We start from the raw sequence: 13,126 nt of genomic DNA on the forward strand, positions 1-13,126 counted from the left end.
TTCAGAAAAAAGAGTAAGGCGTACCGATGAATAGGTGCCAGAAACAGCTAATTAAGGTCATTTTCCATGATTGGTGCTGGTATCCACCAAATAGGTGCTGAGGACCAATTCTGGGGCGAGTCAGCTTTTAGGTGCCAGAAATAGCTTTTCTGGGACGCAATTAAATGGCGTCCTTTCATTTTCCCTGCGCATATGAAGTTATTAAAATTTGGAAGCAATCATCAGCTGAGCCAAAAATGGCGCGCTAGCGACAAATATGAAGAGCGAAAAATCCCTTGGAACCATAAGGCTGAAAATACGTATGTGCCGGTCAGATAATAGCCTTTATTAGCTCCACTTTTGACGGGTGTGGTGCAAATTGCAACTCCCCACAGGCCACAGCTGTGTTGTATTTTTTTGTTGTGTTGCCGAATTGTTAAGGGCTCCGGGTGTTAAGTTTGTTGATGTCTGTAGGATTATAGAAAACATATTTAAGCTAATTATTTCTTGTGCTTTCCTTCCAAGATGCCTACTGTTGGTGTAAATCGTGATCTTTTGTTTGAAGCTCTGGGGAGAAAATACAGTAAGTCATGAAGTTTTATGCTTTTTTCCTGGTAATTACATTGTACTGCGTAGTGAAAGGGGCAAATTTTGCCAAACCCTCTTGTTTTTGGCCAATAATTCACTGTGCCCATTCCATTAACATTAAAGTCTCAGTATAGGTATGTGCCTAGAACTGAATCATGTTCGTCTTACTGTGCAAGCAATAAGTGAATTGATCTACAATTTTTCTTGTAACAGGAGTATAGTAAGTCAAAGAGCCTGCCGGAGTAGCACCACAGCAGCTGGTGCCAGCTGTTATGTCAGCTTGACTGACAGACTGTGCCAGCACTGGATGGTTCCGTCTTTGCATTGCACTGCTTAGGTACTGCTGCTAATGATCAATTCACATCAAGATCTCTGTGAAGACTTAAAAATGTACAAGCAATGTAATGGTAGAATAAATTTGAAAATCAGCTGGTAACATTTTGAGGTATGAGGGTGTTAACACAAAATTGTGACAAACGTTTTCCACATTGGCCGATTCTTGCCTCAGCCGGCAATATCTTACTCTGAGCAGGCTTTTAAGTTCTAATTGCCATTGTTATGGTTGGATCATCAATAGATTTTTGATATATGCTCATAAAGGTATGCACTTTCATATAGTGTAAGAAATAAGAAAATTGGCCAGTGATTTTGTGAGTTATTGGCATGTAAACACAAAATAGTCCCTAAGATGACAAATTTGACCATGTTTGACCTCATTTGACCTTGAAGATGTTGGCCTAGGGTCATGAAATTGACACACAATAGAGTTCCTCACTGCCCGACCCACCCTCCAAATTTTGTCTTTTTAGCTCCCGTAGGAGCTGAGATCTTCAGGAGGCGACATTCGCCCCCTGAAGATGCAGGCTATGAATCAGGATGCCTAAAGCAACTGTGTTTCCCCCTTTCATGTTTCATCAAGGTGATCAGAAAAATTTAGCTTGCTTTCAATGATAACTCTCATCGGTGACAAGTCGTGCTGCATCCTGCTGCGGACCCACTACTTGGGGCCGAAAGTACCAGGGACCTGCCAAGGCTCCTACCCAGGCCACCTAGATGGCTTAGCTGGCAGCCACAAAGTGTCATTTATGAACAGCTAGAAGAGCAAGGACCTGCATGGATTGCTAGCGATTTATTATTTTATCTAAGACTAATGTGTCATTGTTTCAGCTGAAGAGGAATTCAATGACCTGTGTTTTGAATTCGGTCTGGAGCTGGATGAAGTGGTAAGAAAGACCTCTATCATATTTTACATTCTAGTCCTCGCCCGACGCCCAGATGTGGGTCTCAGCCAGTCTATGGTGGGGGAGGGGCTCAGGAGAGGGGAGGCAGGGCGTACTTTGTCTCACCCGATTGTCGTATTACCGATAAACGATTAATGTTAAATTTTTAACCGTATCAACTAAGCATGGAAGGTAGGAGGAAAATGAATCAATGCTTATGATACGGAATCTTTAATGCGTCTGGCCCGGAGAGCGTTCGCGTTTGCTTGCTTTTACCGAGCTAACACCAATTTTCAATATCATTTTTCTTTTCTTTTTTATTAGACCACGGAGAAGCAGATGATATCCAAAGAGCAGGGCGGCGACAAGTCATCGGGCGCCTCTGAGGACGTCATCTTTAAGGTGGACATCCCAGCCAATCGCTATGATCTGCTCTGTCTGGAGGGACTCGCGCGCGGTCTGCTCGTCTTTCAGGGAAAGTGAGTAACTATGATAGGGAGCTTTCTGATCACGACATATTGGCGAGGGAGTTGAAAAGTGTGGATGGCGATGAACGGTTTTCCGGTTCTGGTGTCAAGACCTGAAAGTGGCGAGTCATTATTTTAGCTGTTTGCTGCCGTCATTCAGCTCCCTGCTTTGTAGCATATCGATTGTGTCGATTGTCATAATTTCGAAAATGTTCCACTGGACTCATGTGTGTGTTTTTTAAGGTAGGTAGGTATTCTAAGGTCATTGTTTGCCTCGACTCTTTCCAATAAAAGATCTAGTTTGTGAGAAGCATGTATTTTAAGACTATGTACTGCAGAAATCCGGCCATAACTGGTGTTCTGTTACATTTCAGGCTGGCCATCCCTCGCTATAGAAGCGTCAAACCACGGAGTGGCGCCCTTCAGCGGCTCATCATCAAACCAAATGTAGGTATACCACCTGCAGCCCGTTCTCATAATTTTCACTATTTCTTGTCGTGATTCGAACGAATCCGTGCTGTTTGTTGTATGCTGACCGTGGCGACCGGTCCACAGACTGAGCAGATCCGGCCGCACGCGGTGGCCGCCGTCCTGAAGGACATCACCTTCACCCAGGCCTCCTACGACAGCTTCATCGACCTGCAGGACAAGCTGCACCAGAACCTCTGCAGGTACGCACACCCGGACTGTGACAGCTGATTTACCTGTTGCGAGAGACCGTCGTATTTCAGAACCTTCGGGAACCTTCACGAGTTTTATACCTCGGCGGAATATGATAAAACGAATGTGATATTTATATCAGGGTCGAAGCTGTGTTGAAATTATTAGAAGACGCGATCTGTGCGCAATCATTGGTTATGGAATATGGATGATAGTCACTTTGTGCTAAAATTCTCGAAGCTTGCTGTCTGTCAATCTTCAGACCCTCCAAGTTCGTTAAAATTTCAACTGCTAGTTTTTATTCGAACAGTTCGTTCAACTTCAGCAGCTCGTTCTAACCGTTTGTTGCACTGTCTCCGCCGCAGGAAGCGCAGTCTGGTAGCGATCGGCACGCACGACCTGGACACCATCCGCGGCCCGTTCACTTACGACGCGCTGCCGCCCAGCCAGATAAAGTTCCAGCCGCTGGCGCAGACGCGCGCCTTCACCGCGCCGGAGCTCATGGAACTCTACTCGGTGAGAAACAACGGGACGGCGACTGTGTGGTGTTGAACGGGAAGGGAGGCTAATGTACCCAAGCAAAGCTGTGTTATGGAAGTTGGGATGAATATGACTGTAACATAGTTCGATGTCTGTAGTGATTAGTGAATCTTTATAGCAGAATGCTGAACCGTCAAACATACTTTTATCAGTGTTTTCCGTGTTCTTGCTTTAAAAGTGAATTGATTACCAACGTCTTAGCGATGTAATTTTACGTTCTGAAAATTGTAACTCCAGTGTTTTCGATAACTCTTGGGCCCTGTTCCCCCTGTTATGTCTGACGGTACCGCTTCCCGCCCTTTCCGTTGTCCCAGGGTGACAGCCACCTGAAGCAGTATCTGCCCATCATCCGCGACAGCCCCGTGTACCCCGTGATCACGGACGCTGACGGGGTGGTGCTCAGCATGCCTCCCATCATCAATGGACACCACTCGCGCATCACACTGGCCACCAGGAACGTGTTCATCGAGTGCACGGCCACCGACCTCACCAAGGTATGAGAGGGACAAACGGCCACCGACCTCACCAAGGTACGGGGCAGGGGAGGGACAAACGGCCTTCCCTTACTAGCCTTACATTGCATTAGTAAGGCCAGCTAGCCTTACTAATGTACGGGGGGGGGGACCAAACGGCCACCGTCCTCACCGAGGTTGGGGTGGGAGGGGGGGGGGGGGGGTGTTAACAGCCACCGACCTCACCAAGGCAGTGGGCGGGGTGTGGTCTAAACACCGGGCAAGTATGGGGTTTCGAGACATCAGAGGAGTTTATTTTCATGGTTGAAAGTTGCTTTTGTTAGCCAGGTGTCATTTTCAACAGCTCAAATTTGCTATCTTTTTAAATAAAAATATTGAAGATGTCATGCAACTGTTATTTTGGTGAGCCAATACTGTTCAGTTTAGTGATAATTGTGTGTACGTGGGACCAAGTTGAAGTAGCAAGTGTCTTGTTTATCACTGGCAAAGATAGTGCGGGATGCACTTGTATGTATGTTTACTGTTCAGCTAGTACTCTGTTTACAGGCGAAGATAGTGCTGGACACGCTGGTGTGCATGTTCAGCCAGTACTGTAAGGAGGCGTACACGGTCGAGTCAGCAGAGGTCGAGTACCCCAGCGGCGAGAAGCACGTGTATCCCACGCTGGCCTACAGGAAAGAGGCCATCGACGTAGACCTCGTCAACAGGAACGTGGGAATCAAGTAAGGAGTAGTAGCGGAGTAGTAGCTTGTCTCGGGTACCCTGATTTTAGCTCAATGGACACGATATTTGAGTCATAAGGCAGTGGCTGTTAGATGCCATTTGCACAGTCTCAATGTTTTTTGATAAAGTCAACTCCGGGTCCGAACTCAATAAATAACTTATGTGCAATGTGCATGCTTTCCCCGCCGGATCTTTCCAAGCACTCACGAGCTCATATACTAACGGCCATGATCGACTTCCCTGCTCAGTTCACATCCTGACTGTCCAAGCCACCCTGTTCACCTTCCACCCTTGTTCCAACAGTCAGTCGGCGGACCAGCTGGCCACCCTGCTCACCAAGATGTGCCTGTCGTCGGAGGCGTCCAGCGGCCGGCTGACGGTCGAGGTGCCGCCCACGCGACACGACATACTGCACGCCTGCGATGTGGTCGAGGACGTGGCTATCGCTTACGGCTACAACAACATTCAGAAACAGATTCCGCCCATAGGCGTCATCGCCGTACAGGTAGGCGGGACATCGCACGGCGAGAATAGCGATGGGAAAGCAAGGGTGAAAGTGAGAGAGACAGTTTGCATCTAACTACTTGGTTAGATAGGACTAGGGGACGAGCAAACGATTGATTGCAAGCACACAGTACGCTTACGATGGTGTTACTTTATAAGCGTACCGACTACCTGACCGGCTTATTTTCCTCGTATGCAGTGAAGTAGCATGTCTAACTATGCCTAGTAATTTCATTGGGTTGACTGCCTTGGGTTACTGACATGGTGAAGTGTTACGTGGCTGAGAGCCGTTTGATGCTCTGCTTACAGAACCCGCTGAACAAGCTGTCGGATCAAGTGCGCCACCAAGTGGCCGAGGCGGGATTCACCGAGGCGCTCACATTCTCGCTGGTGAGTTACGGGGCTACTCTTACGCTTTTAGTTGTGAGCAAGCTTGTGATCACATAACTACTGACTTGTGAGTCATGAAGGACGCTAATGTTATCCCAGCTCACTAGTGAGTAGTGATGTCAATTACGGAAAATCGGAATACCGATACCAAACCAAATACCAACCAAAACCGTGGAGAAATACCGAAACCAAACCAACTTGGAAAAATGAGGAAAATACCAACCTTTTACCGATTTCTTAGCCTCTTAAACATTAGCGAGGGTTCATGATTCCAGCAAAATACCAAACATATTAGAATTGAAATACCAAATACCGAGTTGGTATCGGTTTGGTATCGGTATACCAAAAAGTTGGTATCCGATTGACATCTCTATGAGTGACTACGGTCTACAACACCTTTACTCACATTACTTCACCTTTCTATTAGAGTGGCAGAGCGGCTAGTGATTGTATCTGAATTCTGACACCTCGAACAAAGCGAACCTCTGTAAAACAATATGCACGTCAATCCACATTGCCGTGACTGATGACTGTTCAGTGTTCACAATTGAGCCGAACCAGCGCTTGTCCTGCTCGCGCAGCTCCACTAGTTTCCCGTCTTCACTGCAACTCCTACCATTACCTTGCTGCTTCGTCTGCTCCTGTGCCATCCTTTTCACCAGTCCCGTGACTTTCGTTTCACATATATAGTTGTCACCTAACTGGATCCGTGGTTTCACCTGCAGCTCACGTGGTCCGGGTCCCCCTACTGACACTCGTCCACTCTGCGTGTCCGCAGTGCTCGCAGGCGGACATCGGCTCCAAGATGCGTCAGGACATCTCACAGCTGCCCGTCGTTCACATATCCAACCCAAAGACGCTGGAGTTCCAGGTGTGTAACGCTGCAGATGTTCTCAGGCGGTTTTAACTTCGTATTGAGTTTGTAACCCATATCAGCAGTAAAGCAGCATTGATTGACGCAGTATGCTCCGTGATTCTTGGCTTCTATTGTTATGAAGCTATCAAAGCAATTAAGAAATTTATCTGTTTCTCCGACTGTGTCGTGCTGATGAATGAATGAATGAATGAATGAATGAATGAATGAATGAATTAATGAATGAATTAATGCATGAATTAATTAATTAATGAATTAATGAATGAATTAATGAATGAATGAATTAATGAATGTATGAATTAATGAATGAATGAATTAATGAATGAATGAATTAATGAATGAATGAATTAATGAATGAATGAATTAATGAATGAATTAATGAATGAATGAATTAATGAATGAATGAATTAATAATTAATTAATCAATTAATTAATTAAACAATTGCCGATTGAATGAAATATTGAATGAATGAATTTAATGAATGAATGAATGAATGAATGAATAAATAAATAAATGAATGAATAGTTCAAGGAATGAATGAATGGACGCCCGAACGGACGCTCAGCAGTGCCCGTCTCTCCGTCCGGTTTGCAGGTGGCTCGTACCTCGCTGGTGCCCGGCCTGCTGAAAACGGTGGCGGCCAACCGTAAGATGCCGCTGCCTCTGCGACTGTTCGAGGTGTCGGATGTCGTGCTCAAGGACCGGCTGGCCGGTGAGTGGCGACGCTGCTGTCTGTCTGTGTTTCTGGATGGATGGCTGGATGGCGTTCTGTCAATTACCAACCGGTCGACAGTTGCAGTGGCAGTCCGTTCCGTTCTGCCTCTGCCTGTTAAATGATGGCTAGGATCGGATTACTTTAGGAGACACAAACTATTAACAGCTTTGGCTAGCGGCGGCGTTTGATGTCGGCTGTGGCTGGGTAATGTGGGTAAAGAAACCATTGCGTGTTGACTGTTAACCGCTTCTGTAGAAAGTGGGACTTTAAAGTCATTTTATCTTTTACTCAGGTTGATAAGTTAATGGTATACTTTTTAGAGTCTCAAGACTCTGAAAAGTATACCATAAGTGTCTGCATCGTTTATTATTCCATGTAATTTCGCATTGAAAAAGGCTCCTCAATGGGGGTCGAAATATTTGCCATCATTTAAATAAAAAATACATTTACGCTTCTGTAGACTTGTGCTATAGACACCATCCCCATTCCGTGTCGTCCGATGATAGCTGACGGTGACTGTGTGAATAGGCGACAAGCGTTATATTCTGTCCTAACCCCCTCTGACTCACCGTCTCGGCCCGCCCGGCAGACACGGGCGCCCGCAACGAGCGGCGTCTGGCCGCCGTCAGCTATAGCAAGACGTCCGGCTTCGAGGTGATCCACGGCCTGCTGGACCGGCTAATGCAGCTGCTGGAGGTGCCTTCCGACCCGGCCAGCGGCTACTGCCTCCGACCAGCCGACGGTATGTGTACAGTGTGGCTCATTATCGAGGTTTGATTCAAGTCTGTAATGCAGCTCATTTCTGCCATATTTGCCTATCCAACCTTATTTTGTAGGTCCTTTTTCATTGGACTGTGCGCGGACATGTTACCCCCTTCCGTTTCGTATCTCTCGGTTCGATACACCCGTGACACCCGCCCGCTGTCCGCAGACCCGTCTTACTTCCCGGGCCGGTGCGCGGACGTGCTGGCCTACGGCGAGCCGATCGGCCGACTAGGAGTACTACACCCGGACGTGATCACGAAGTTCGAGCTGAACCTACCGTGCTCGGCTCTGGAGGTGAACCTAGAACCGTTCCTGTGATGCGCGTCACGGGGCCGGCACCAATACACCGCTGGCTGACGTACACAGGTGTTTGTGTACCCGTATGTGGTGGAGTTGTGGGGTTTAACGCATTGTGGCAGACACAAGAATGGAGGGTAGTCGTGGGGATACATCGTGGTCGGGTGGTTGGTGCGGTCCGACTAGCAAACGATGTTTTTCTAGCACTTATGCATAAACTCGGGAGGCATGCAATGGGCGAGGTCGCAGCACCCGCGGTGCAGTGGTTTTTAAATTGTATTATTATTGTATGGTTATAAATTTGAAGCAGTACATTTTTTAGTGTGACACGGTTCCAAACAATGCTATTATGTCAACGAACTTACCTATACCGGTTGTAACGCTTTGACAGTTGCAAAAGCAGATTTCTTGAAAGATGAAGACTGAAGCTTAAACAGTGTTCGGCAAAAGTTATATTTTTTAACTCCATTTCACTGTTTAAGCATTCACTTTCGTTTTCGTGCTTATTATAAGGTGAGATATAAACAATGTAAATAAAAACCTAACTCGTGGTTTCTAAACGTGACTTCCTAGTTCCATAGGTGACAAAAACTATCTACATAGAAGCTTTCGACTTTGTACCACCAAGAGCTCTGGCATGTTAGCTATCTAGCTGGTATCTGTGTAGCTGATGTTTGTAACGGCACAAGGCTGATAGTTTCTCGTAACTTTTGTTTTGTTGCGACCTTTAAATTCGTCTTTCGTAAGCATGGGAGCATTGCGATTATTATAATTAGTATTATTTTGCTTTTAGCTGTCTTTCAAAACATCATTATAATCGATTTAAATTTCGAAATATATATATTTTTTTTAGATTCCTCTTTATTATTGACCCGTCAATTGTGTCGTAAAACGCTTCACATACACATCGAGGTCCAACCATGTTTGGGACTTGGAACACCATCTGAGCCGCAATAGCGGCAACAACAACGCCTGTGACATTTTTTTGCTGCTTTTGAGAATGGAAACAGCTAAGTGCTGTCTCAATCGCGGTAATAAAACCTTACACATTTCACATTACACAACTCTCCCTGTCTGACAATTCTCCCTGCCTAACAGTTCACCGTCGGCCGTGCCATCCTTTCTGCCGACTCAGTCGGGACGGACCGGCGGGCGCGCGGGCTGTGACCGGCTCAGAATTTGGTCAGGTCGACCCGGTCGATGCTGCGAGACTGACAGGAGACGACCTTGTTGTCTCCGGTAGCGGCCAGGAAGGCGCGCGGCTGCACAGAGTCGAACCCGCTGCCCACATTGTCGCAAAGCAGGCGCGCCCACGACGTGCGCCGGATTTCCTTCCGCTGATCTTCGTTGAAGCTGTTTGGGTGGCCGTCGTGATCGAAGAAGAACCGATCGCCGTAGCGAGTGCGGAGGAACTGGTCGGTGATGAGGCAGCGCGTGGAGGGTCCGACCAGGGCGCCGGCAGCGCGCCGCTCCAGGTTCAGGCCGGCGTACAGGTCGATGTCGCGCCAGTCCCGGTAGATGGAGCGCAGACGGCGCACGTCTGCCTCCGGGATGGTCTGGTGCAGGTCACTCCAGCTGCGGATCGGGATGTTGTTGCAGCGCGATGCCACAGTCGAGTATGTGGGGATGCCGTGGTCCCTGCCGCGCTGGATGTTGAGAGCGGTCAGATCGACTCCTCCGCCCTTCTGGTCGGGATTGAACTGGAACAGCCCTCCGCGCAGTTCATCCGAGAAGCTGCCGTCGAAGCGCATGGCGGGTGTTCGGGTGATGCCTCGTGCCATTTCGACCAGCTGCGCAGCCACCACCAGCTCGTTGGAGCGGAAAAAGTTGCCCATCAGCGGGATGCGTCGCCGAATTCGACCGACTCTGGTGGCCAGTTCCACGACGCCCTGCACCATCGAGTGCAGCCGAAACCCGGCTGTCGAGAACTCGGTGCTGACGCTGGGGTTTATGATATCGGAGTACGTCTTTCTACCGAAGTCGCCACTCAGGCCGACATCTTTGGTGAACTTTTCGCCGAGCAGTGCCGGCAGCCACTCGTTGAAGAGGACGTGCTGGTACTCTGCAATCACCAGCCGGCGGGCCTCCTCAAATAGACGTTCGTCGTGCCAGCTGTGGCGCGCCGCCAGCGAAGCGGCCACCCGGTTGTGTTCGCGCAAGAACACCGTGTGGAACAGGGAGAGCAGCAGGTTCTCGCTGACCCGTCCGTCGCCCGCCAGGAACTCCAGCGTCTCGTCGTCCGGGTCTCCCCGTCTGGGGAGGAAGTTGCCGCGTTTGCTGGTGCGCAGTGCTCCGCCGATGGACGAGCGCAGGTGGTTAGCGCTGAGATCGTCAGTGCTGCCGTACACCTGCGACAGGTCCGCCCAGCTGGTCAGCTCGTTCACCTGGGTGGCCGGCTTGGCCATGCACTGCGGGTCGAGCGCCGGCATGGTGCGCGTGAAGCTGATGCAGCGTCGCGCCTTTTTGCCTTTGTAGAGCGGGTCGTCGGCGGCCACCTTGAGCGGCAAACACTGCGGGTGCTGCTGACGGAGCGGCAGCGAGCCGTTCAGGTCCTCTCTGCAGCATTCGATGGCGTCCCTGCCGAAAGTAGGCGAGAGCGAGAGGTCGTGGTCGACGAACTGGCCAAAGGTCACCACCGACACGGTGCGCTGCTGGTCGACTTCGCCGTCGGAGTGGAACACGCCCAGACTGACGGCCCGCGGGTCGGGCAACAGGCCGCCGGCCGCCGACAGGCTGCGCGGCGCGAACACGCCGTCTTCGAATGTGTTGTCCATCAGACGGCGCAAGCCCGTCATCTGGCGTCCCCAGCGAGGCTGATTCATGTTGTTGCACTGGCCATTGATGAAGCGGTACCTGAGAGGTCTATCCTTGCATTTGATATCCGGCTCATTCTGGCAGTTCTGCACTTCAAGTTCTATGCATTTCCCGGGGAGGCGCTTGATGCATTTGCCTTGAGCACTTCCGCGGCGAATGCATACGCCGTATCTTCGACGAAGACAGCGGGTGACCTTCTCCCTTTCAATACACCTCCCTGGAAGGCGCTTGCTGCAGTCATCGACCGGCGGTGGCGACGGTGGCGGAGGCATGGCCGACCTTTTGACGCGCCTGCGTGCGCCGGGACGTGGTGACCGTCCGGCGGCTGTGCCAGCCGTCCGGCGCGGCCTCACTCGGGTCTGCTGGAGCAGCTGCAGCGCCCCCAGCGCCTGCTGCTGCGCCTCCGCCGACGGACGCAGGTTCCTGGACTGCTGCCGGCTGGTGACCGACGGCGGCGGCACTCGCGACGGCGCGCTCACCACCACACCTACACTCCGCAGGAACTGCATCGACTTGGACACGGTCGCCGAGGAGGCGGCGGAGCGGGCGCTCTGGGCCGCCGGTGTTGCCTGGCCACCGCTGGGAGCCACCGTGGCGAAGAGGCGGCTGCGCCGGCGCGGTGCCACTACGGCGCGCCGGGCCACGTTGTCTCCGGAGTCGAGAGCCATGCGGCGCAGAAACACCTTGGCGCCAGCCGGCAGCGGCGAGCGCTCGAGCAGCTGGCGCTCGCCGCTCCGGCCGCCCGACACTACCGTCTCGGAGAACACGGGACGCTTCGCGCCGTCCGCCACGACCAGGTCGAAATTGGAGTCACTGACAGCCGTGTCTTTCGACGTCGACTCACCCCCTGTGACGGTAACCGCCGTGCCGGTAGCCACCGTCGGCGGTGCCTCGGAGGCTTCGATCGGTATACCAGTGCCCGCTTCTGCAGGGGACACTAGCGATCCGAGACAGCAGTAGCCGAGCTTGCTGGCTTCTCTGTTGCGTATATCTGCGCTACTGAAGATCAGGCCATCGCGGCGGCGTCCCGGCAGCACACATCTCCTGACGCGTAGGGCTGGCGGGCAGATTTCTGCCGGCACGCAGCGGCACCGCGGAAAGGTGTCCCCCTCAATTATAGGACGGCGTTGCGCCGTATTAGCACTCGTAGATGATGTAATAGGCAAATTGGAGCCACTGGCAGCGGTGTTTTTCGGCGTCGACTTCCCCACCGTGACGGTACCCTCCGCGACGGTACCCGCCGTGGAGGTACCCGCCGTAGAGGTACCCGCCGTGGAGGTACCCGCCGTCGGCGGTGACTCGGAGGCTTGGATCTGTATACCAGCGCCTACTGTTGCAGGGGACACTAGCGATCCGCGACAGCAGTAGCCGAGCTTGCTGGCTTCTACATCGCGGCGGCGTCCCGGCAGCACACATCTCATGACGCGTCCGGCCGGCGGACAGATTTCTGTCGGCACGCAGCGGCACGGTGGAAATGTATCCCCCTCAATTATAGGACGGCGTTGCGCCGTATTAGTACTCCTGGATGATGTAAGAGCCGGTGACGCGACACTCACCGAGGCTAGCGGCTTAGTCTCGCTGACACTGGCAGAACCCGACGTGGTCCGAGCACTCGCCGAGACCGGTGGCTCTGTGTCGCGGACACTGGCGGAACCCGACGTGGCCCGCCCTAACCCAGCGTCGCTGGCAGAGCTCAGCGCGGCCCGCCCTTGGTCGCGGGAACGGGTAGGACCCGCCGCGGTCAGCTGCTGGCCACCGACAGCGACGCTCTGTCCCGGACTGGAGGGAGAGCTCTGCGCGGCCGTCAGCTGGGCGCTGCCGCCGGTGAACAGCAGCCCGGCCACCAGCAGGGGCAGCAGGCGGCCGATCCCGGTCCTCATCACTGGGGCGGGGGCTCAGCTCGAGCGGGACGTGCGCGCGGTGCGAGCGAGCGCCGCACTCTGACAGTCGTCACCGGGGAGCGCCGGTGATACCTGCATCACATGGGGTCACCTACATCTGGCACTGTCAAATGTCGCCGGACACAGGGCGACAAGTGTGACATTCGGCTGGTACTCACCGGGTCCACGTGCAAACTTTGACAGCTGAACCAAAATTGTAACGTCAGAAGCGGGCT

The 13,126-nt window shown here is 51.8% G+C and overlaps 2 protein-coding genes across 2 annotated transcripts; one reads left to right on the forward strand and one right to left on the reverse strand.

Annotated features, from left to right (window-relative positions):
- The first annotated feature begins 229 nt into the window (after positions 1 to 229).
- LOC122364058 (phenylalanine--tRNA ligase beta subunit-like) lies at positions 230 to 8,260 on the forward strand. Its single transcript, XM_043334105.1, has 14 exons — positions 230 to 562; positions 1,735 to 1,790; positions 2,112 to 2,266; positions 2,629 to 2,701; positions 2,810 to 2,925; positions 3,280 to 3,430; positions 3,769 to 3,948; positions 4,474 to 4,649; positions 4,954 to 5,155; positions 5,464 to 5,544; positions 6,323 to 6,415; positions 7,014 to 7,131; positions 7,724 to 7,876; positions 8,066 to 8,260. Exons 1-14 carry the CDS (start codon positions 505 to 507, stop codon positions 8,215 to 8,217), a joined length of 1,764 nt encoding a protein of 587 aa, XP_043190040.1. The 5' UTR covers positions 230 to 504; the 3' UTR covers positions 8,218 to 8,260.
- A 1,013-nt stretch (positions 8,261 to 9,273) lies between these two features.
- On the reverse strand, positions 9,274 to 12,811 carry LOC122364057 (peroxidase-like). The gene has a single exon (XM_043334104.1). The coding sequence runs from the start codon at positions 12,429 to 12,431 to the stop codon at positions 9,369 to 9,371; it is 3,063 nt and encodes a 1,020-aa protein (XP_043190039.1). The 5' UTR covers positions 12,432 to 12,811; the 3' UTR covers positions 9,274 to 9,368.
- Positions 12,812 to 13,126: the final 315 nt, after the last annotated feature.

The sequence above is a fragment of the Amphibalanus amphitrite genome, unplaced genomic scaffold (assembly GCF_019059575.1).
Source record: "Amphibalanus amphitrite isolate SeventyFive unplaced genomic scaffold, NRLGWU_Aamphi_draft 000654F_arrow, whole genome shotgun sequence".
NCBI lineage: Eukaryota > Metazoa > Arthropoda > Thecostraca > Balanomorpha > Balanidae > Amphibalanus > Amphibalanus amphitrite.